Raw genomic sequence first — 24,085 nt, forward strand, 5'->3', positions numbered from 1 at the left:
AAACACTTTTCCCATCCTCCAATTTAATCATAATCAAAATAAAAATTCTTTTTTTTTTTTTCATTTTTATTATGATACCTTCGTAATTATTTTTTTAAAAACGATTTTTCTTTCTTTAAACTTCATTTGGCACCGCCATGTCCGTCGTTCCACGGCGGCGATCCACCTCCACCAGAATCCACATCCTCGCCCTCGACGGCATCGTCAACGTCAACTCCCTCTTCACTTTCGCCGTCTTCCTCGGCGTCGCCTGGTACCCCACCGCCAACCCCGCCGCCAACCTCCTCCCCGACGACGACGACGGCCCCTGCGCCGCTGCCGATTCTGTCGCCCAAAACCTCATAGCCTGCCATGTTTACTCTTTCAGCTGCTTCTTGTTCTCCAGCCTAATCGCGTCGGCGCTGAAGCAAGCAATCAGAATCATCGTCGGCGGTGATGGTGGGCAGGGTGAGACCCACGCAACGGTGCTACGTGTGGGGATGGTGGCGTCTGCGGTTGGGTCGGTTCTCGGGTGTGGGTTTTTGGTGGCGGCGTTGCTGAATTTGGTTCAGATAAAATTGGGGATTTTCGGTTGCCGGCGGTGGGAGACGGTGGCGGCCGCCGTGCCGTTGGTGAGTTTGGTTCCTTCGGCGCTTTTCATTTACATCGCGCTTGTTATTCACGCCTTCACGCGCTAGCATTTTACAATTTTCATTTTTTTACATCAATATTTACTTCTTCTTTTTTCTTAATAATAATTTAGTTAAATGCTTCATTGTGGTTATAAGAATATGTGTGTGTTTCTATATATATATATATATATATATATAAACTCACATGAGCTTTTAAGTTGTAAATTCATTTGTAAAAATGTGATAGCTTTACAATTTTATGCAAGTTTTGAGGTAAACTCAAATATGTTCAAATGTAATCTCAATTTGAAGGTACAAAACACCACGATTTAACTGTTTAAGATTTGTTCTATTACACAGTTGTGTGTTGAGGTTGTTATCTGTTCGTGTATTGGTGTGATCAAAACCATAAATTTAAAAGAAACATCGAGATATGTTTGATTAATTAAGTAGATATGTATTAAGAAAAGAGAACCATCCTTTGCCCTTTATAAACTCTAAGTTTGTCTTTCACTTTATTTATATATATATGGACAGGATTCATGGTTTAATTATAACCATTTGAATTAAGGAGTTCTTCAGGCATGGACTTAATTAATTTGCAATTATCATTATATATGTGGAGTTCTTTAGAAGGATTATTTATGAGAAACTTTTCACCATAGACAGCAAAATATAAGAAACAGCAAAGCTTTTCTTTTTCTTTTTTAATAGCAGAGAAATCAGAGAAAAGAAAATACAGAAGACTACACACCTTTTTCAAATGTAAGTAAAAACCAAACAAGAAATTTGAAATAGTATACACCATATGTAATGTAAAACAAAAATCCAACTTCAAAGCTTTATCTGTGCTCTGCTGCTTTTATGAATTCCTGCATTGAAAGAAAATAAGCCATTTCAAGGATACCACAAATACAAAATGTGTTGAATAGAAACGTATGCGATAGGGGAACAGAGTAAAACGACCAAACCAACCACAAAAACAAAATGTGTTGAATAACACAACCTGTCCCGACTGCCCACACAGCTTGCTTCACCCTCGGACCATCGCATAGCATAATTAAAGACTTTTAACGAGCCACGGTAGCCTAACTCAAACCAACAAAGGGCCCAACCCATGATTGAATTCGAGGGTTTTTTTTTTATTTGTGAAAATAACCACTATATTGGAGAAGAAATGAAAGAATACGAGGATATGCAAAAAAAACCAAGCTCACAAAAAAGGGAGGGACCTCTCGATCTCTTTACAAGAGAGGTCCAACTATACGAAATCGTACCTATAGAATAACTACAAAAGAAAACTTTGACATCAAAAGCTCATCGGAAAACATGAAGGCAAACAAGGCACCATAACTCCCTAGAATCCCTCCTCTCAATAGTCAATGCCCCTAAAAATCCAATTGTTCAAGATTAAAGCTAAATAAGGAGTGTGTTCAATGTATTGTAGCCACCTACCTAGGATCTAATAACAAGTTTCTTTGACGCTCAAATGTTGTAGAATCGGGAGGTTTGTCCCGTGAGATTAAACAAAGTGTGCGCAAGCTAGTCCAAACATTCACAAATTTCAAACAAAAATAAAACTTCCTAAGCTAAAAGAGAAAATTTTACTGCCACCTAAGCTTTTTTCTTACATCTGTTGAACATTTTGGAAGTAATAAGAAATGATATGATATACTTTTAGTCATGTCTCGAAAAGTTGAAAAACAGGAAAAGAATTCTACCTTTTTCCCTGAGATCTATATATAATTGTAGAAACATTTCTTAAAACATAAGAATTGAATCATCTTTCATTCCTTTTTCCTTATACCACGAAGAGTTCGGTCTCTCTCATATAAATGTGTTCAAATGCTTTGCAGCCATCCTTTAAAGTAAAAGATTCTATTGGTCAATCCTATTAAACCAAACACTAAAGAATATATGGGTGGAAAGTGATTGATTTTCCTTTTCCCCACAAAGCCAAGAGATTGGTAGTGGGAGTAGGAGGAATGGGCAAAATTCAACGAATCTCTTGGATATTGGGGCAAACAAAGAGTCTTTGTATTTATCTTTTTTTTTTTTCCTCTTCTCAAGTTCAACTATTGCAGACTTGAAGGATCCATCCAACCATCAAGCAAGGATAGTCATTAATTCCGCATCCACTAAGATATACTCCGATAATCAAGAGTCTTGTAGTTATACGCCTTCCAATATCGACTCAAATCAAGGAAGAAAGTTTGAAGTACAGTTTTTTAAGAAATAGTTTTATAGTTTATGCATTTGTTCATAATTTTTGACATACTAAGGAAAACCTTGTTTCAAGGAACATCATTAAATTTACATATATCTAAAACATCAAAAATAAGAAACAACTTTACCAAACAATTCCTATACCTTCGCACAACAGTGACATAGAAAAGTCATATGGGATTTAATAAATAATATCATAGATTAGATGACAATTTGACTAAATGTTTGAAATTTCCTATTTATTTGGTATATTAGTGGGCCTACAGGAAGCAGCTTTTAAGCTTTCACATTATATCAAGTGGGTGAAAACTGAAAATACATGGGCGATGGAAGTTTAACAACGTTGGTCCCAGTTGAATTCTCTATGCTTAAAATAACTCTTATGCTCCCAGCTCATGGAATCAACTTCTAACTAAGAAAGGCAAGTCCAGTTCTTGATGGACCTTATTCTAATGAATCAAGCTCAGTTAGATATTTCACTTTCAAACAACCAATGTCACTGATTGTGGATTCTAGTATTTCGAGGACATTCAATCACGGGGTGTACGTAAAGGCAGCATCATTGCATGAACCTCTCAAATTCAATCTGAGTTATCGTAACTAACAAAAAGACTTTGAAATATACATTTATGTAGACAAAATGACATCATAAGATAAGTAATCAACGACATCTGACATACCTTAGAAAATAGGTGGGAATTCATGTGCCACCAAGGCAAGGTAGACGTTCTAATAATAAAGAGAACCTACAAAAGAATTTGAAATCAGAGACTAAAACAGTTAAGTCAACAGATTCCTACAACTTCGTACATTACATTATTGGTACCTTGCCACCAATTTCCCCTAGAAGCAGGTTGAGAGTTGTTTCCGTTTGGATCATCTTGTTGACCCCCACTTTTCTTCATCTGGATCATCAATGAATTGGCAACACAGAAGAAGAACAATCAATTTGACTTTCAGTTTTGGATCTGCCTGATGAAATTAATTTGGATCATTGTTAAAGTATACTCACAGTGTGGGGTGGGGGTGGAAGTGGGGATGGTCCAGCTGATGGGGCCTGAGAATAACCATCTTGTCCTCCATAGTATAGAGATGAACTCAGATGACAAGGCTCCAAGCTCCCTCCTTCAAATTATCAGATTTAGTTTTTGTTAGGTATGACTATATTTCTTGTTTCTTGGGAACATTCTAAAATTGAGGATCATACTCCTGTGGTTTTTATTTCCTTTTTATGGTACCTTGCACTCTTTGCCCTTATCCCTTTTTAATTATTAGAAGTAGTTACAAATTATATTCTTCCAGTTTACAAATGGTTTTAAAAGATCTATTCCTGTCTGTGAATTTGGATATCGTACCCTTTTGTCCTTCAATTTTAACAGGATTGGTATATCAATTCACACACCTGAATTCCCTTGTCTGGTGTGATGTGGTTGATTTCCATTGGTCTGTTTTAGCCAATCCACAGAGCTAGAAGAATTCCTACCTGCTCCCTGAAAATTAGAAAAATAATAGTGTTAGAAAATGATGCTTTGACAATGGCTCTATGCCACTTGGCACCTGAACCTCATCCAGGTCCATAAAGGAATAACATGTATAAATCTTATTCTAGTCTTCACATCGGTCTCTCTATGTAGTACGAACATCCAAATTTATTTTTGAAGTAAAAGTTCATTTTAGTTTGAAGTAAAAGTTCATTTTAGTCCTTAACAATAACTTTTCATATTACGTTTCAGTACAAATGCAGACTCAAATCCTGTGCCACATCAGTTAAGTTTGATACAAAACGTTGTGACGGATGCCCAAGGATCTCTGCTAAATATAATTATATCAATTGAAGAAGATTTGTAAAAGTTTAAGTATCAGAACGAAAGATTTGGAAATATAAGAATTGAAATGGAATAAATATACACGAGATTCCTGCAACAAAACTTGCAATAGTAGTCAAAGTGGGAATTCAGGACAAACATATATCATCATTGCTAATAAGCAAAAAATAGTAGGGGGGCCCTTAAGCAATGAACTTCAGAAAATGCTACATAAGTTTCAAAATCATTCTCTTAGCACTATGCAATGTAACTTCCAAAAACTCAGTACTTAACACCTTGATGTATGTTTTTTCTTCCAAGTCATGAGGAATTCTTCGACAAAATCTGAACATATTTGAAAAGGAGAGAGTTTTAAGTAAAACGGAGCAGTTCAAAAAGAGCAGCATTACCTTCTGTGGAGATGGAAAGATTGTTGCAAAGGCACCTGATGCGGAAGACAATGGCGCCTCCTTGACATCGAAAAGATCAGCAACGAAAGAGGAGGTTTGATACCCTTTAGACTTTCCCTCCATTTTCTCTCAATCTTTCCTTCTTACCAAACAAAATTACTCTCCTTTTCCACCACTCCCTATTGTGAGTAAGAAATGAAAGCAAGAAAATATGCTTGTAAAGATCTACTGAATCAAGTAATCTGCTATGAATGAGATATGTCTAAATTGACTCCTTAACTCACAATTTATAAGAAGAAGGGAATGGCTGTTGCTTTGTCACCCATGTGCCATCATCACTAGTAGGGAAAAAGAAGAATAGAATAGAAAAAAGAAAGAGAAGCCGCCTCCTTCCAATTAGTTTAAGAAAGATCTTATTTGGGAATTTCCTTTTGGAAATTTCCTCATTCACTTTCTAGTCTCTGCATACAAAAAATAATAATATCATCCATGCCTTCCTGTGAGAACATAGGAAGATAAGTGCCAAGTGTGGTCCACATATGATCCTAATTGGATATATCTTGTTGTGCCACGTGTTCTTTAATGGATAATGCAAATTCACAGGCACAATTATGTTCTTATATTATCTGACCCAGGTTCTCTTCTTCCCCACACAACCAATGGCAATCCCTAAGAGTGGTTTTCTTCAAGTCCATGTTGAATATGACTTATGAGAGACAATGAAAGTAAAAAAGAAAGAAAAACTGGTTGCAATCCCACATGTATATAGCAGGTGATAAGATAAGATCATCTCTAAAATATGCCCTTTTCCATATCTAAAACAGATGAAATCGACCGTTTTTAACTCCCTAAATCATCAATATCCCAGTTGATTCCTATACCATCAAACTATCTGATCTATCTAACTAAAATGATTCCATGGGTTCAAACATATTCCATTACATTCTACAGAACACCCCCCCACCCCCCATAAAAAAAAAAAAAAAAAAAAAAAAAAAAAAAAAAAAGGAAAAGGTGGGCTCTCAAAAGAAGAGACATGAAGAAAAAGAAAGGAAGATTCGTTCAAACCAGCCCATTAATGAAGATATGATAAAAACTCCCAAAAATAAAATCAAAATACAAAACAGTACGAATTTTTGGATAAGGGAAATGAAATTAAGAGCCAGAGAGGTGGTACAAGTCGAAGAACAAAGCAACTTGTTAAAAGGGTTGTGGGGGTTTGTTTGTTTGGTCGTTTCTCCATAATTACATTGAGAAAAGATTTTGATGAAGAATATTAAAAGAAAAAAAAGCCATCAATCATAGTTGAGAGAGACATGAAGCCACTCGGCAACCACTCTAACGCAATCGATGAGAAATAATATCTTGAAAATAAAACTTTACTAACAAGAAAAAAGAGGAATTGAAAAGGTCGAGTCCACGAATATCAGCCATTGATCGATTAATCAAAGCAAGCAAGCGTGATCTTACCAAAAGATGATCCACATTTTCTTCTGGGAAATCATGGAAATGGGAAAGAATCGTTTCAATTTCGTTTTCTTCTTTGTGAAAGGCGAAACCAAGCTGAAATTTTGGGTATGGAACATGGATGAAAAAGAAAAACATTTTGAAATCTTAATCGATTTTTGCTGTATAATAAGTGGGTATATCTCCAAATCTAAATGCAATTGGATAGTATCATAAAGTTCTAATTTTTTTTATTTTCTTTCTCTTTATTCAAGTAAGTGAACTTTATAATAGTTTCTAATTTTGAATAAAAAAAGAAGAACAAGATAACTTAATGATTTTAAAACTTTGTCACAGTCATAATTGTTACTGAGTAGAAATTTAGGTTTAGGAGTTTATTATTGGTTAATTTTGATAGATATAACAAAACAAAAAAAAATATTTACAAATAGAAAAAAAAACAAAAGTCAATGAGTAGGTTCACTATTTTTTATTTTATTTCAGATTTGCCAAGCAAATGATTTGTCACTCTCTTTCTTCCGCTCCACCATTTATTAACTTCTTTTCCATATTTTCTTTTTTATAATTTAAAATGGTTTATTCTTATGTTTAAATCTCATATTTCATCTTCATCATTTTTCGGCAATATTTTTTTAACCTACTTTATTTTTCTCATCTTAAAAAAATATCAAGATCGTTTAAATATCACGGTGACATGATCAACTCAATCGTTTAAATTTGAAGTCATTTTTCCATAGTTTTAAAAGAACTACATAATCGTGTGGATATGATCTAAAAGATCTTAATACTACCTACAGGACTGTGTATCATTATTTACACGATCGCGTATTGTGATCGTTTTTAGAAAAAGATTACACGCGCGCGTGTAGTCGATTAGTCGTATATTGAATATGTCATTTTTTTATATTTCCCACTGTAGGTCTTTTTTCGTTTTTAAAATTGTTGTATACTATGTAAATATTTTGCCAATTTATTATATTTTTTAAAAAATCATTTATTACTGTTGAATTATAATATATAGTTTTTATTTTGAGGTATATATTATTTAAGTTTTGGTTATAATAATAATAGATGTTTGAGATCTAAACTATGAAAATGAAATGTAAAATAGGAAAAATTGTAACCGGCAACAAATATTGTTGATTCTAACTAATTAGAGAGTAAAAAATATCATATTTAGCGTAGTAAAAGATGATTATTATAGTATTTAAGTCAAACATGACTAAAAATCAATAACCCAACGATTGTAAAGTAGAAATAAAAGGGTGAAAAATTCTTAAATGACTTTAGATGTGGATCCTAAACAAAGATAGCAGTAGAAGGTAAAAAAAGTCAAATAAGATATTATTATCAGTTAAAAGTGGAATTTTTTAGAATTGATGGGTGGAAATTAAAAGAAGAAAGGATGGGGAGTGATTTTTGGAATTTCAGATGTCAATTTCATCAAATCAATATGTCTCATCTAAAAAAGTTTTTCAACATTCAATTTCATGTAAAAGTGATAATTGGTTGCTTTGTGGGGTGGAATAAATTTGTTGTACTTTACTTGTCAATAATAATAATAATAGGAAATATTTTCTAAAACTGAAAGATAGAAATAAATAAATAAAATAACTTGAGCAGAGCGGGTGGATTCGAACTTGCGCGGGCATGACTTCTTTGATTGCCTAATAACTGTTAAATGAAACTTTCTTTATGCGATATGTGATAAGAATGAAGCTATGCAATTGATAGTTTTGAGAATCCTATGCGATAGAGTTATCAAATTTTGTAAATTATGTTATATTGATTATGACTACGCAGTAATGCTAGCTGTGCGAGATGTTAGAATATCTCATTGCATACGTTGAGGCGAAGATGGTCAAGCAAGATGAGATATAATAAATGATAGGGGTGTACATAAGCCTGGTTGAGCAGGAAAATTATGGACCAACTCAAAGTATTCGAGTCGGCAAAAAATGAACCCTATCGGTTCAATATGTAAGGGTCAACCCAACCCAACCAGACCCAAAAAATTCGGATTGGGTCGGGTTGGGTTGGCGGGTTGTTTTTTTTTTCTTTTCATCTCTCCATAATTTATTTAGACAAATTTTCATATTATTTTTCAATATACAAGGTGCACAAATTGTTATTTAAGGTACAAGGTGACAAATATAATATATATATATATATATATATATATATATATATATATACATTCAAATTTCAAGTATAGAATGTTCATTCAAAATAAGGTTTACCTTTAGGTTTTAGGTGTATATATATGTGTATCTATATATGTATAAATAATCAAGTTGGGCCGAGTCAACCCTACCCCTAACTTGGACAACCTCGACAACCCGACTCAACTTTTTTTTCTCCAATTTTCTAACCCTACCCAACATAAAATTTAACCCAACCCAACCCTTACGGTTTGAGTTGGGTAATCCGGTTTGGTCGGGTTACCGGTTTTTTTGAACACCCCTAATAAATGACATGATCCTTATTACATAATTAAAGAATCAAACGTTTTATTATCATTTTACATTTAATTCTCAACTTAATCTTCCCATTAACTACAAATGTTTTGATAATTAAATCTTCATATTTAATTATGAACGGCTCTATTTTGTCTCCTCACTATATAAGCTCATTTCATTCCACATTTTGGAATATGAACAAAAACATACAGAAAACATATACTATGATTTCTCCCAAAATTCTCTTTCAGTGTTCCGAGCAGCAGAGCATCTATTTTTAAGTGTTGAGAATTTCGATTAGTTTTAGTGCAAAACTAATTGAAGAACGAGATTGTTTTATTTTAGGGAAGGCGAAGCAACAAATCTGTTTGCACAAAAGAGCAGAGCCATGAGACTTCTTTATAAAGAGAGCGAGATCGGCAACTCAACCTCTCTAACCAGTTTTTGTTCTTGCAGTTTGCGTTTTGCATTTTGACTAGGTGATTTAATCAGGCATTGTTACCACTAGGCGTTTTGGTCATTTGGCGAGGTAATCAGTTGGGGTGGTGATAAGTAGGTGACTTGACCAGGTGAGATACCGGTATCTTACGCGAGATACAAGGCAAGGAAGCACACATTTAGTCTAGGCTTTTTGTCTAGGCATTAAGGGTTCTCAACGAATCACTCCTTCTAGGCGATTTACTACAACAATAACCACACCACATCTAATTAATTATTTGATATTAATTAAATTTAGAATTAACCATCCAAGTTTAAGAGTACAAATTGATATTTTTCCTAATTTTCTATAAATTTTTAGATTTAAATATTAATTTGATCTATGTACCTTTTCAATCTTTCTATTTTAATCTTTTTGTCATTTTGATATTTGTATTCTTACATTACCAATTGATTTAAAAATTTAACCATGTAGATGAAGGTAAATTTAATTATATATCACTAGTTGTACTTTTAGTATTTTGATTTCACTATTTTAATCTTTCTTTCATTTTACGGGGCTAAAAGAAGTACTTTCTAAAAGTATATCGACTAAGATGAACTAAAATTTGAGTGTATTAGAATTAAAATAAATATAATGTATCGACAAAATAGTGTTTAAAAAAAATATTTATCTCTTTACCTTGTTTTGGTATAATTTTCCTAAAGTGAATGCACAAACTCAAAAAGTGAAATTTACTTTTTATTTTCCATTTTTCATCCTTTCATTCTTTCTTTCTTTGGTCTCTTTGGCTTTTAGACGTTTTGTTACATTGAAGATGCCTAGGAATCTAATATATATATATATATATATATATATATATATATATACACATATATATTTATTTATATTGATGAATCAAATTTGACTTATGGCATGGTATCTGTTTAAAAAATCCAAAATTTTTAACTCATCAAACTTAATTAGGTTTAAATATTACTTTGAGTAACCACCTATTTTTGTACACCTCTGTATAAAATTAATTAAATTATTAGATTAATTTTTATATTTTTTAATTTCGTGATTTTGAATTTTTTTTTAACTAAATCAACTGGTTAGACTAACTATAGTAAGTAGAGAAATAATAAATGTGGTAACTTTTTAAAACTAATTTTGGTGGTCAAAGATTCCTAGGGTATGCCAAATGTGATATTATTTCAAATTTAAAAAAAAAAAAAAACTAGCAATTTGAATTTTTAATCATTTAAATATTTTTTTTTCGCTATAAATAATCTCTTCTTCATCAATAGGGAATACACAACACAAAGAAAAAAACCATACAAAGAAAAACTCTAAATATTTTTACACAACGTCGTGGTCCCCTCTTCTTCATCCAAACCTGTAGCTTCAATAGCCATTATTTCTCTTTGCCTTCACATTTTTAGGTAAAACCAAGAGATCTACAACTCTCTACATCTACATTTTTCTCACAAAAACTATCTATAATGCCAAAAATCCAACGCACAAGAAAAATTAGAAGTGTCTGGTAGGATTTTGGCCCGATGATCCACATTTCAAACAACTAATGAGTTTATGTAACGCCCCAGCAAATTAGAGTTTCATTTGTTCATCTCAAGAGTTTTTTTTTCTTTAATTCAAATTGTTATAGAATTGGATTATTGTGGACCTTATACTTAATTTAAGGGTAAAGTTTTCATTGGTTGATTATTTTAATTATTGAAGTTAAGGATGAAATAAACTAATTAATTGTGAAGTAACAAATTAATTAATTGCTTTGGAAAGGGTCAAATGTGGCTTTAATGAAGAGAGAGAGAGGAGGGTTGCCATTGGATTAAAATAGAAAAGAAAATAGTAATAAAAGAAGGAAAGAAAGTTTTTGTGTGGGTTTATTAAATTTTATTTATCTTAATTCTTTTAAAAATGGGGCATTGGGAGGCGTGAAACTCATCACCTTCCCAAGAAAAAAAAAAACCCTAGCCCCACCTTGCTTCCACCATAGCCGCCGCCACCGAGCCGACGCCACCCTCCCAGCCGCGCCGGAGAATTCAACCGAGTCAAGCCGCCGCACGCCTAGGAATAGCTACGCACGCCGCGCCGTGTCTGCAGCCGTCTCTCGCAGCCGTCGCCCGAAGCCGAGTCAGCGTCACCTTCGCGCGTCGGAGAACAGATCAAGCCGAGCCGCCGCACGCCGCGCTCGCGTCCGTCCCGCCGACCTCCAAGCCGTCTGACTCGCGCCGTCAGCTGCCCGACTTCGCCAGCCGATCTTCCATCGTCCGCGTCGCGCCGCAGCCAAGTCGCAAGCCGCGTCGCACCCCGATCCGAGCCACACCGCCCCGCGCTGGCCGTCGGAGCCGCGAAGCCCGTCGCTCGACCCGCGCCATCTTTCGGAACCCGACCCACGTCCGCGTGCAAGCCGCGCCGCGTGCATCCGCGTAACCGAGTCGCGTCCGCGTGTGAGCCGCGCCGCGTGCTTCTGCGTAACCGAGTCGCGCCCGCGTGCAAGCCGTGCCGCCTGCACCGCAAGCTGAGCCGCGTCTCCCTCCTGTCGCAAGCCGAGCCGCACGCGCAAAGTTCTGTACCGAGTCGAGCCATGCCTGCGCCAAGCCGAGCCGGTCCCTGTCCTTTTCCAGCCGAGCCGCAGGACTAATTTGGCTCCTTCCACCCAATTTGTGGTAATTAAATTAAATATTTTGGTATTACCCAGTAAGACTCAATGTATTTGGACACTAAATCATTTAATTTGGAATTAAATTAAATTATTTTCCTTAAGGGACGTCTTGGACCAAGTAACTGCTGCAGCGTGGGATTCTCCCTCGGCTTAAAGGGAGTTAACGCAACCTTGATTTTTGGGTAAGTTGCTTCAAACGACCCTTGGATCTCTGTTCCTTGTAGGTTAGGTTTAATTGTTGTTTTTAACCATTTAGGGCCCTGCTGCTTGGAAAGCACACCTTCTCTTACTTTTAGGACTCGACAACCAAATCTCCAGGTAAGAGATTCTACTACCAGCTCCATGTTTAGAATTATGAGATTACGTATACCTTCAATTGTGCATGTTGAGGACTAGACTGTACGATGCATGAAATCAATGATAGTATGATGCAAATGATGATATGGTTATATTATAGCATGTTGTGTGATGACGAGGACTGTTATGGCTGTACGACGGGTGTCGAGATGGAGAGTGTAATGATGATTTATCTGTTATGTTATATGCTAATGCCATGTGTATGTATACTGCGATTAGGGTACCTGTTAGCTTAACCTGTTAGAGTCGTACCTGCATGGGTGTCCTTCGGGATCACCACCTATTGAGGACTGTGCGGTCCGACGGGACACCAGTCTAGCATGGATATAGATATGACTCGAGTGACTCGACGGGGTCCTCGCATCCCGATTGTCCTAGGTGTCCCCCGGGGCACCGAAGACCAGAGTTACGTTCCTACGGGAGCGCATGTTGCACGTGTTCGGGAACGTGCCAGAGATTGGGTATCAGTACAGGACTCTGACAGGAAGTTAACAGGCACCTAGTGGGACTAGTAGTGGGTCCCTTACTGAGTATTTTATACTCACTCTCTTCATGTAATGTTTTCAGGTAGAGGACGAGGCAAGGGCAAAGGCAAGCTGGTGAGCGACCCGAAGTGACCGTGGCGGGCCATAGGGACTTCTGCTTCCGCTTATTCTTGTTTTTTACTTTAGTACCTGAGTTTGAGTATTCTTCATTACTTACCATCTTTTTATGTAGATAGGGCCCGAGTAGGACTTTAGAACGCATTTTTTTTTTTTTGCATAACTACCTTGTTTGGATTTTCATAAATAAAATTTCTCAAACCTTATGCGTTTTACTAAATTTTATGACTTAAACCACTTGTTCTACATTTAGTAATGACTTCGACTCAGTATAAGGAGTTGGGTTGTTACAGTTTAGTTGTTAGAATTTCATTCATTCTTTCTTTCTTTCTTTCTTCTTCTTATTTTATTTATTTTTCTTCCAACATTTATAAAAGAAATTAAAAAAAATTAAATGATTAAACGTCCGCTTGTTGTCTAGTTCTTAGTTGTTTACTTATCTTTCTCTTATAATTATTTCTTTGTTATCGTGTGAGCTTCCTTTTACATTTTTTTTATTTATATATATTGCCGCACATCTTGTTGTTTATCTCTTTATTTATTATTATGTCTTTCATTTGTTAATTTCTTCTTAAACTTTATTATTTATTTAATTATTTTTTTCTATAATTAACATTTTTATTCGATTCTTTTTTTTTCTCACAACATTGATTGTTGTTTCTTTAATATTTTCTCATCTTTCGCTTGTTATTTAATATTATATTTTTTCCTTCTTTTGTAGTCAATTTAATATGTTATTTTTCTTTTTTAAAATTTTTGTGATGAGGAGTTAATTCTTTTAGAGTCAGAGATCGATCTCCAGTATTTTTTCTCTAAAATGTTATTGTGTTTTTTTTTTCATTAATCTATTTGATTTTTTGAGAGTCTGGGATCAAACTCCAATATTTTTTTCTCTAAAAGGTTAATGTGTGTTTTTCTATTTTCATTAATCCATCGTTATGTTTCTTTAAATGATATTTGTTGTTTATATAATATTTTGCATGTTTAATTTAATATTTCTCTACTTGTTAATTTTTCTCAAACATTCAAAATTTAATCTATCATTCTATAAAGTTCCTAATGAATCTTTTATAATAAATTATATTGTTTTTCTTAAACAAAATCTTTCGATAGAGTTTAGGAAATTTAGGAATCCGATTTTTTTAGAATTCTTGAGCTAAGTGATCACATTTTTTGAAGTCCGAGATTTGATCCCAAGAAAAAAATATTTTAATTAATGTTTTTTTTTAAAAAAAATCTTTTTATTAAAAAGTTATTATTCCTACGATGGATTTTGAGAAATTGTATTAATTTCTCAATGAGAAAATTTTCTTTGGTATAGTCTAATTGATTAATTTTAAAAGACAAAGAATATTTTCAATTCAAGATTTGAAATTTGACCGCATTTTTCTAAATGGGTGTTGTGGGTCCTAATATCTTCCTCGTACATAAATAACTATCGAACTCAACTTTATTTTTTGCAGATCATTTTTTATTGTATTTAAAAAATGTTTACTTTATTTTGGTGTCGAACCACACCGTAAAAAAGATCGATGGCGGCTCTCTTTTTTTTTTTTTTTTTTAAATTAACCCATTTTGATGGTCGCTCCTCGTCGTCTCGGACACATGGTGACTCTTATGTTTTTTTTGGATTTGATTCATTTTGGTCCATTTTTTTTCAAATGTTCATTTTGATTCCTATAATTTCAACCTAATTCTTTTTTTTTTCCTTTACATTATTCGGTTAATTACTGTGGTTCTCACACTTTTAACTTTGATTTTTTAACCTTGAACTTACAAAAAAAAATTATTTGTATGCCTTAAAAAATAAAAAATGGATAAAAGTAATCGCAACTTTCGATTATAAGAACCAAATAAACCAAAGTTAAAAGTTCGCGAATTCAAAATTGAACATTTTATAAGTAAAAAAAAAAAAATTGAAGTTAAAAATATAGAAACCAAATTAAACATTTTCAAAAAAAAATATAGAAAATAAAATGAAACAATAGCAAAAGTATAGGAAATAAATTCGAATTAAAACCTTATAAAAGAATTCAAACCTTATGAAATATGAGAATCAAATATCTATCTTTTAGGCAAACTCAATAAATATCTAGAAGGCTTCTCCAATTGAAATAAAAATGATTTAATTTAGGATCATTAGGGATTTTATTTATTGGTGGGGATATGAGATTTGAGGAATTATATGCTTTTGCTTTGTTCTTAATCTCCACTTGGTTACTATCCCATATATATTCTCTCATTATTCTTCTTCATCGAATATTATTATCTACAACGTTTAAATTTTGTTTTAATCCTAAATATATAAGTTATTTTTATCGTTTTATTAGAAAGTTAATAAAATTCTAATTGTGAAGATCAAAATATGCTATTTTTTAAAATTCAGTAACTAAAACCAAAACATATACATTTCTAAAAGGTTAGGGACTAAAATAGAATACGATCAAAAGAAATATGATTTAAACCTAAAATCAATTATCCACGTTATACTTATCCATAATTTCAAAATATTAATATTCATTAGCATTCACTTAAATTTCTTTTAAATTTTAATCAGCACAATGCCAATTATTTTAACCTTGAACTTAAATAATGATGATGATAATAATAATAATAATAATAATAATAATAATAATAATAATAATAATAATAATAATAATAATAATAATAATAATAATAATAATAATAATAATAATAATAATAATAATAATAATAATAATAATAATTTTGTTCAAATAAATTTCCATTCATGCAAGTGAAATATTATATTAACCAAAATTGAAAAAAAGGAAATAAATTTCCATTCATGCAAGTGAAATATTATATTAACCAAAATTGAAAAAAAGGAAATAGTAAAATTAGGTTACCATTTTAGTCTCAAAATCTTTAAAACTTTAATCCTTATAATTAAATTTTTAGTGATATCTTAGCCAAAAATAATCATCAATTTTAATTGTTTGGTGAACTTTCTATATTTTAAAGTTGATCATAATGAAGTGAAAGGAATCTTTTGTTGAAAAGAAGGAAATAGTAAGTAAATGAAAAACGTGAGCGGCAGGATTCGAACCTGCGCGGGCAGAGCCCACATGATTTCTAGTCATGCCCGATAACCACTCCGGCACGCCCACCTTCTTGGCCTTTGAATTGTTTTTCCATTACTTTTTACATCTTTTGTTATTATTAAAAGACGTCCAAATTAGTAGTTTTCTATTTATTAGAAAAGAAAGAGAGGATGAGGAAGAATAATAATGTGAATATAAGATATTTATGATGTGGGGGAACATAGCATCTTCCCTCAAATCATCCCCCACTAATAACGGGAAATAGAGATATAACCTAACTATACATAATTCACATTTTTATTTGAACAAGATATTCCTTTTATTTTTAATAACAAATAACCATCAATTTTGACAACTTAATTGCTTGTAGAGTTCCATATCTAAGAGTGTGGATTATAGTATCAACTTACATAACTTGTGTTTAGATGTGCTTAGACCGTAAGAAATGAAAGAATATTTAATATAACTTGATACATCAAAACTATTTTTTTAGAAAAATAAAATAAATTTACATAATTTTATAAAAGCTCATGTGATAAAATTTCAAAAACTCAATTTCTATCATCCCAACATTGTCAAAAAAAGTGTACATTTATTATAGAAAAAAAAATTGTCTAAACACTTATTTCAAAAAATCATCACAAAAATCAAGATAAATAATTTCTCTAATGATTAGGAAACCAAAAGATTTGAATCTAATTTTGATTACATATACCTAAATTGTACTCAATTCGATTTCCAAATCTCAATTTTATGCCTTTGAACTTAACAAAAGGGTTCAATTTAATAAACTTGAAAAAGAGTAAATTAAGATTTCAAAAGCTGGAAGGATAATTTAGACATATGAATTTCTTTGTGGCATTCAGATTCGTCGGTTAAATAGAAAATTTCTGGGCAATGATCCCTCAACAAACTGCACTCTCTAAAAACAGAAATGAACACCAACATTTGATTCAAGTTTTGGTATTTTCACCGTTTCCTTCCCTTCTCTGAATCCCAAGTCGTCATAGATCCAGAGAAATGTTATCAATAACAACTCCATCTCCTTGCAGCTTCATATCGTCAAGCTTCACACACTTGGTTGTTTTCAGATTCAGCAGGGATAAGATCAAGAAACCGGAATAATGTTCGTTGACAAACCGTCATGTTAATTCACTGAAATGAAGCGTAATACAACATAATTTAAAAAGAGAAAAAGAGAAAGATCAGATGTATAGCATATTACGATGAATTCAGGGCCAATGAAGTACTTGAAAACAAGACCATGCAAGATAAAGGGCTAAAGGTCGATTTGTTATTGTTAAAACACTTTTTACATTTAATAGAACTCTACATTGCCAAAAGAATCTACTAAACCAACAAAAGAGTGGACAACCAATGCATACCACTTTTCATCTTTTCATCATGAATAAACAGCAGAATACACGCCAAGCTACAAGCAAGGGCTCCAGCCTAGAGCAATATGATCAGGCAAATAGTTACAACTTACAAAGAGTTTAGAAAAAGAGAATCTAATGAGGGACTAAATATCGTTTTAAAAACTATCCTGCCCTTTGAACACTCTATTGTCTCACTCCACAAATCCCCAACAAAATAGCATGTACCCCAGTCTGTTACAAGAAAACGCCCCTGAACACGAAAGGGAGGGTGAAGGATAAGCTCCTCACCAGTCGAATAGAACTCTATGTTTGGTTCATAACCTATAAATTGAAGACATACACCGGGTGATCTTGTAGTATGTAGTTTCCATAGAGCGGAGACAATGGGGTTGATCTATGAATTTTCCTTCCTTCAGTTTTGCTGCATTTCATTTGAAGGGCTGGAAGAGGATAGTATCAAGTTCTAAACACAAGGACAACACGACTCAATTGATCCTCTTCCCAAGAGATCCAAGACAAGAGTATCCTAATTCCTAAGACTAAGAGCATTCTTGGCTCCAACTCAACTACTATCCACATGAGACTCGTTTTATATCTGACCGACTCTTATCCTACCTTCTCTGGGTTTCCCAAGCTAATTTTACTCACAGGCACGCTTTGGTCGTTTCTTATTTCTTCAAAAAAGTGAAAAATATTTGGTATGTAAAAAGTCATAAGATATTAAATGTCACAAGGAAGCATATAATGGCAAATGGCCTACTATTACTGCCTATTAAGTGGTACTGGTACCAAGTTACCAACCTTCAGAATACAAGAAAAAAAATCAACATTAATTGAGAAGAAAGAGCTAAAGGGGAAAAAAGAATTGCATAAAACATACCTCAACGTAGGCTGAATATCTCTTCTGGGGGATCGAACACATGCTGGTCAGGAAAGAGCTCCTCAAAGTCTTGCTTTACTCTGTTTCTCAAAAGGGGGTGTGGCAAAAGGCCTTTCAATAAAATTCTAAATGGCAACTCGTCTGGTGGCTCTGGAGACTTCTTCATATCCTCATATACGTTCATTGCATCAGAAGGAGATCCATATCTCAAGAAACCTCTGATGACTTCAGTATACGTTTGAGAGTCGGGGAATAAATTTTCCTCTCTCATGCTTTCCCATAATTTCATTGCGTCATCCATCTTTTTACTTCTAGCTAATGCAATAATCAAGTCTTTATATATATAAACATCAGGCTTGTACCAGTCTTGCTTCCGAATCAACCTAAATATCTGGGAATTTCAACAAGCATGTAAGATTCCCAGAAACTAATGAAGTAAAATCAATTCAATCTCGAGTTGGAGATAAAAAGAATGTAAAAGAAAATGTTTCCATACGCAACTAAAATGAACTAGATTTCATATTTGAGATCTTTAATCATTCAAAAGGAAGAAATAATTTTGAATGCAAGAGCAACATCGACATAAATCAAGCTAAACTATTAAGACAAAGTGCGAAAATAACAATATCATTTAAAGGAACCCCAATTCACGAGTTTACTTCCTCTACGACCTCCCTTAAGCATTCTTCAATTACTACCATGAATAAAGAAGGAAATAGTTGAAACTTAAAAAAAATTGCACAAGAACTCCATGAAAGGAGGCAGGGAAAAAGTCAAGAACATCAAATTCATACCAAGGAAGCTAGAAGCTGAGAAACATAATTTTCCAAATTGAAGAACAGAATAGAACCTCACATGCAGCAGTAGTAAAGTAATTCAAATAAAGGAACTAACCATCAATAACATAACAGTTAAGAAGAAAACTCACAGTATCAACTAACAAGATAAAGAAGTTGCAGTGACAACAAACAAGAGCAAGACAGCGATATTATGTGTAATGTACAGAAGCCCATTATCAATTTCTGAGACGACCCATTACGTAAAATCTAAAATGAACGTGAAGATCCAGAAAGAGCAACAAAAACGACAGAACATATTGAAGAAAAGGAAATGGAAATAAACCTTGACAGCTAAAGCAACCTCCTCCTGCCGCTCAAGTTCACCAAGCACAGCAAGCATATCCAATTTCAAGAGCCTTGAAACATGACTCTTCATGAACTTTCCGAGTTTCTCTTCATCTTCCTTGAATCTCTTCAATCCCTGAATAACGAAAAGTGCTTCTTTACCAATTGCTTTCCGGCTTCTCCAAAGGGGTCCCCGAGGCCTCCCGTCGTGATATAGCCGGAATCCCCATATGGGTCGGCTCGAATCCGGCTGAAAACCAGTAATCGTCGATGTAACTGGTAATGGGACATCTCTAATTGGTCTCCTCGTTAAACCCCGTAGGAATACCAAAGCAAAAATGGGCAATTTCGACCTGGAAAACCACCGAATTGCCATCTGATTATTGCAACCTGAATTCAAAGTGGAATGAGGAGATTCTTCAGGAAGGAGAGGAGGAGAGCAGAGAGGGTTTTGTAATTTATGAGAGGCATCAGAACCAGGTGGTATCTTGTTTACAAATTGGTGACTCGAAGAAAGAAAATGAAGATGGGCAAAGACTTATCCCTGCGAACTGAGCGACTGAAGGAGGGAGGGGCTGCTGAAGATAGAGTGCGGTTTTCGTCTTTGGCGGAAGAATCCGGTGGGTAGTGAGCGACGAGTAGAAAAAGGTTGGGCAGTCGCGAGTGCCGGAGCAGTTGAAGCAGAGAGGGATGAAAGGGGATATTTCCGGCGTACGACTGCGGCGTAGAGATATATACGGAGACGAAGGAGAAGGAGCAAACAAAACGGTGGAGAGAGTTGGTAGTGACGGCGGCGCAATGAGTTGGAAGAGGAGAAGGAAAATAGGCGTGAGAAGGAGCCAAAGAGGCTTTTCCTTTTTCTTTCTTTCTTTCTTTCTTTAAATCTATTTCAGGGCCTGTTTTTGGGCTAAAATGACAATGGGTCTAGTTTTTCTTTTAGAAAAATAACACATGAGACGTTATCGACGAGTGAAGTTATAAATTTGTCATTTCTCTCTTTTCTTCTTCTTCAGTGTGATTTCCTTTTCTTCTCTAACTCCAACTTGATTTCTTTATTATTCTTTGATGAAATGATGAAATGTGATCTGCATTCCATGATTTCGACGACTATCATCTGTTCTTCTATTCCTCGATCACATCTGGCTGAAATCAAAGTTCCTCTTCTTATATGATCGAGATTGATGACCCTCCTCCGTTCCATTATTCAAATCTATCCGAAATCAACAATCCTCTCCCATTCCGTTCTTCAGTGATATCGTGTTCAATCGTGTTCACAAACGGACATTCAATAAGAACAAGATACAGCTTTCCTCATGCACAAGTTTATCTTGATAGTTTCACCCAAATTTGGTCAACAAAATGTCATTCAATTTCTTTTTATTCAAGTCATTTGGCATTTTGAATCCAAATTTTAGATCATCCCTACAAATTTCCCATTTTAAAAGGGTGAAATCAAATGTAATCTATCAATCAAAATCCAATTTCTCTAAAAAAATTTAAATCTCTAATTTTTAGATGTTTTTATTTTTATTTTTATTTATTTATTTTGGAAACTTAACAAAATCTTTGCCTATGAAGATTTCATACAGATGTCAAAACTAAAACAAACATTTAATCAAAGTAGTAATTAATATGTACTTTTTTCTAAGTTAATAGGAACATATAACTCAACTCACATTAAAATACATTCCCAATCAAAATGTTAGAAATTTTAATCCCTAGCATATGTTTAAACTAAAAAAGACACACGTGCAATTTTAAAAGGAACTAAATTTTCATTAGCATGTCAGTTCACATTTTCACATGTTCACATGTCAAATTATTGGCATATCATTCATGCAAATATAATATTATATAATGAATATTCTTAGAAAGAAATAATAGTGATTTGACTCCGTAAAGTTTGTTAGTTGATATATACAGTCCTACAACACATGACTTTACCAAAATGTAATTTCTGATGATTCATGAAACAATATCTCCTTAAAACAAAAACATTATGAAAACATAGATGCTTTTAAGTGTATACTAGAAGCTGGCTAAGTACTCAATAGATAGATTCTTTAATCCCCAGCTACAATTGATGATCTAAGAACTTGAGAAGTTAAAAGATAGTCCAAGCACAAAAAAATGCGGAGAACATTTATCCCTAGAGTAATGTAATGACATGGAGTGAATTCCAGAGCTCAATAGTTGACAGGGAGTTCCAATGAGTGAAATGAAACAACAATGTCATCCACAAGTATGAATTCCTGACCCCCCCAAACCAAAAAAACAAAAAGAAAAAGAAAAAAAAGGACAAGGGTAGTACTGTTATGAACTTTACTGACAATCTATTAGTCAAGGAAATCTATTTCTATCACATAAAATTGCCACCTGATTACAATGTCAAATGGGTGGAAGAGTGCATAGAGGCTACATATTTCATGTATGGAGATAGTTGGCAGCCATCATCAACTCAAGAGTCAATTCAGGTTCAATAGGGAACTCAGTCTCTTTCCCGCTGACAAAAAGGAAGATATCAATGTCGGTGACAATGGAGTTAAAGAATGAAACAAAACGAACTAGATAAAGAGGAGTACACATAAGTATTAACAACATAATCTTTAATCAGTTAACTCCCCTTAAGATTGCCAGAAAATAAGAAGTACATAAGTGAAAGTTTAATTTCATCTGTTGTCCGACAACGAGCAAATGACCAAAACATTTACCCACTCGTCCATCCAAAACTTTGTACAATATTTACCTAAATCCATAAGTATGCACTCCCCCACATGCCATAGAAACACTGGCAAGTTGCATTAATGAGAAGAGCTTACTCTAGCCTAATTCTGTATACATATGGATGAATAATGATTTAAATGGGCGTGAGAGAGTCCAGGAGGCTTGTCGTTCAAAACTTTCTACAGAATTTGTCACTCTCCCACATGCCACAACAACACTTTGGGAAGTTACAAGTTACAAAATAGTGAGAAGAGCTTACTCCGTCTCAATTCTGTATACGCATTTATGAATAATATTTCACATGGGTGTGAGAGGTAAATTATAACCTAGGAGGCATGTCCTTATCAGCATGCCTACAACACCTCTCTTACAGAAGAAACGACAAAAAGTATGTAACTATAGAAACATGGATGGTGACGGGACAAATTAATCTGGATTAAACAGCGCTGCAGTTTTCTATCCAATCTAGTTCCTCAGAAGATTTCTCTTTTTTATTCCATATACGAATCTAAAATTTCAGACTAACAAGATCAATCTGCACAGGGAAAAAGGCAGAACTAGATGTCCTGCACCACACCAGTTTTCTATTTTCGAAGAATGAAGAAGACTCGGTCCTCCATTAACAAGCCATTCCAAAAATTAAATTCAGAGGACCAAGATCATGGACAAGAATGGTGGCAAGAACTACAATAACATCCATAACTCATATCTTTTTTAGAACTAATTTGTGAGGTAGGTTGAGAAACTAAGGACTATTTGTTGCTTGAAAGGATTATTTTCTTTACGCCTAAAAGCACTCTTTTAAGCACTTAGAAAGTCTATTAAAACATACCTTAAGCATCAAAATTTTCAGTAAACAATATACATTTTCAAATAGTAACCATCAAAATATGGCCAGTTTAAGCAAAATAACCAGAAAGTAAGGCAATTCATCTCAGATTAATCAGAAACAGAGAAAATTAGACACAATAAAGAGGAAATGAAAACCTGGCGAATTGAAGATTCCAGTGAAAATATTGGCAAATTTTCTCGAGAATGGTGGTACTAATCTCAGGAAAAGTCACTTCTCTATGCTGCGATTCAGCAAAATTTCCTATACATGAAAACGAAAGCAGTAAAACAAAGCCCTAAACATGGAAAAAAAATAAAAAATAAAACACCCATTATTCCAAAATTTCACCAAATTCATCATACATAAACAAGAATTGAAGAAAATGAGATCGTATGCCTCAAAAAATGGATTGATGTACAGAAAGTGAGAATGAAAAAGGGAAACCTGGGGAAGTAAGCATATTTCGAATCGTTTGAGAAACCATGGCAGCATCCTTGTGAATCACGAACTCGAAACCCTCAGCGCTGATCAATTTGACAGTGTCTTCCTTCTTCATTTCGCTCGTACTTGAGAGAGATTCTTGTTCCCTCTCCCTTTGAAGAGAAAGCTTTCGATTCTTGTTTTGGTCTTCTTTGACATCACATTCACATTCACATTCACAACAAACTTTTAGCTAAATTGTAGTCTAAGTCATCAAAAAGGGTAAATTACGCCTTTTAGTCCCTCAACTTTTACGTATTTGTCTTCTTTGTCTTTGAATTTTTATAATTACAAATTTGGGGTGAACGATCGAATCGAAGTCGTTGATTGTTGGTTTGTAATCTTTCATGGTCGGATTTGGTTTGAATTTACTTAACCGACTATAGTTTGTTTAGTGACAGTTTGGTCGGAAAATTGACTTTGACCAACTAATACTCGTCCTTATTTTGAGCTTTTGGATTCTTTAAAATTCACTAAGGAGAGTTAATATATTAGAGTAAGTAAATTTGTGTTTTATGTGTAAAGTTGTAAGAGTTTAGGGTTATTATTATTTGGAGAAC

At 34.0% G+C, this 24,085-nt stretch overlaps 4 protein-coding genes and 1 non-coding gene across 7 annotated transcripts; 1 reads left to right on the top strand and 4 right to left on the bottom strand.

Moving 5' to 3' along the window:
• Positions 1-10: 10 nt before the first annotated feature.
• Positions 11-952, top strand: LOC103497122 (uncharacterized). Its single transcript, XM_008459209.3, has one exon. It carries the CDS (start codon positions 138-140, stop codon positions 675-677), a length of 540 nt encoding a protein of 179 aa, XP_008457431.2. The 5' UTR covers positions 11-137; the 3' UTR covers positions 678-952.
• Positions 953-1,287: 335 nt separating this feature from the next.
• LOC103497123 (uncharacterized) lies at positions 1,288-6,001 on the bottom strand. The gene is made up of 7 exons (XM_008459212.3): positions 5,337-6,001; positions 5,053-5,231; positions 4,240-4,327; positions 3,850-3,962; positions 3,664-3,742; positions 3,518-3,583; positions 1,288-1,483 (listed from the first exon to the last, which is right to left on the bottom strand). Exons 2-6 carry the CDS (start codon positions 5,173-5,175, stop codon positions 3,567-3,569), a joined length of 420 nt encoding a protein of 139 aa, XP_008457434.1. The 5' UTR covers positions 5,176-5,231; positions 5,337-6,001; the 3' UTR covers positions 1,288-1,483; positions 3,518-3,566.
• A 10,089-nt stretch (positions 6,002-16,090) lies between these two features.
• TRNAS-AGA (transfer RNA serine (anticodon AGA)) lies at positions 16,091-16,172 on the bottom strand. The gene has a single exon. It is a non-coding gene; the product is annotated as a tRNA-Ser (tRNA).
• A 768-nt stretch (positions 16,173-16,940) lies between these two features.
• On the bottom strand, positions 16,941-20,324 carry LOC103497124 (protein THYLAKOID ASSEMBLY 8-like, chloroplastic). 2 transcript variants are annotated; one of them, XR_539336.3, is made up of 4 exons: positions 19,488-20,324; positions 18,366-18,756; positions 17,492-17,558; positions 16,941-17,261 (listed from the first exon to the last, which is right to left on the bottom strand). XR_539336.3 is itself a non-coding variant. In XM_008459213.3 (3 exons), the coding sequence occupies exons 1-2, from the start codon at positions 19,863-19,865 to the stop codon at positions 18,367-18,369; spliced, it is 768 nt and encodes a 255-aa protein (XP_008457435.1). In that variant the 5' UTR covers positions 19,866-20,194; the 3' UTR covers positions 16,941-17,261; position 18,366. The 2 variants fall into 2 exon arrangements, 1 of the variants encoding a protein (XP_008457435.1); XM_008459213.3 differs by lacking the exon at positions 17,492-17,558 and having other exon boundaries at positions 19,488-20,194.
• Positions 20,325-20,344: 20 nt separating this feature from the next.
• Positions 20,345-23,700, bottom strand: LOC103497125 (uncharacterized). Of its 2 annotated transcripts, none has more exons than XM_051080398.1 (4): positions 23,490-23,700; positions 23,201-23,306; positions 21,866-21,992; positions 20,345-20,911 (listed from the first exon to the last, which is right to left on the bottom strand). In XM_051080398.1, the coding sequence occupies exons 1-3, from the start codon at positions 23,599-23,601 to the stop codon at positions 21,914-21,916; spliced, it is 297 nt and encodes a 98-aa protein (XP_050936355.1). In that variant the 5' UTR covers positions 23,602-23,700; the 3' UTR covers positions 20,345-20,911; positions 21,866-21,913. The 2 variants fall into 2 exon arrangements, with proteins under 2 accessions (XP_050936355.1, XP_008457437.1); XM_008459215.3 differs by lacking the exon at positions 20,345-20,911 and adding an exon at positions 21,602-21,741.
• Between the last annotated feature and the right edge of the window lie 385 nt (positions 23,701-24,085).

This window comes from Cucumis melo, chromosome 12 (genome assembly GCF_025177605.1).
Source record: "Cucumis melo cultivar AY chromosome 12, USDA_Cmelo_AY_1.0, whole genome shotgun sequence".
In the NCBI taxonomy this organism is placed as follows: Eukaryota; Viridiplantae; Streptophyta; class Magnoliopsida; order Cucurbitales; family Cucurbitaceae; genus Cucumis; species Cucumis melo.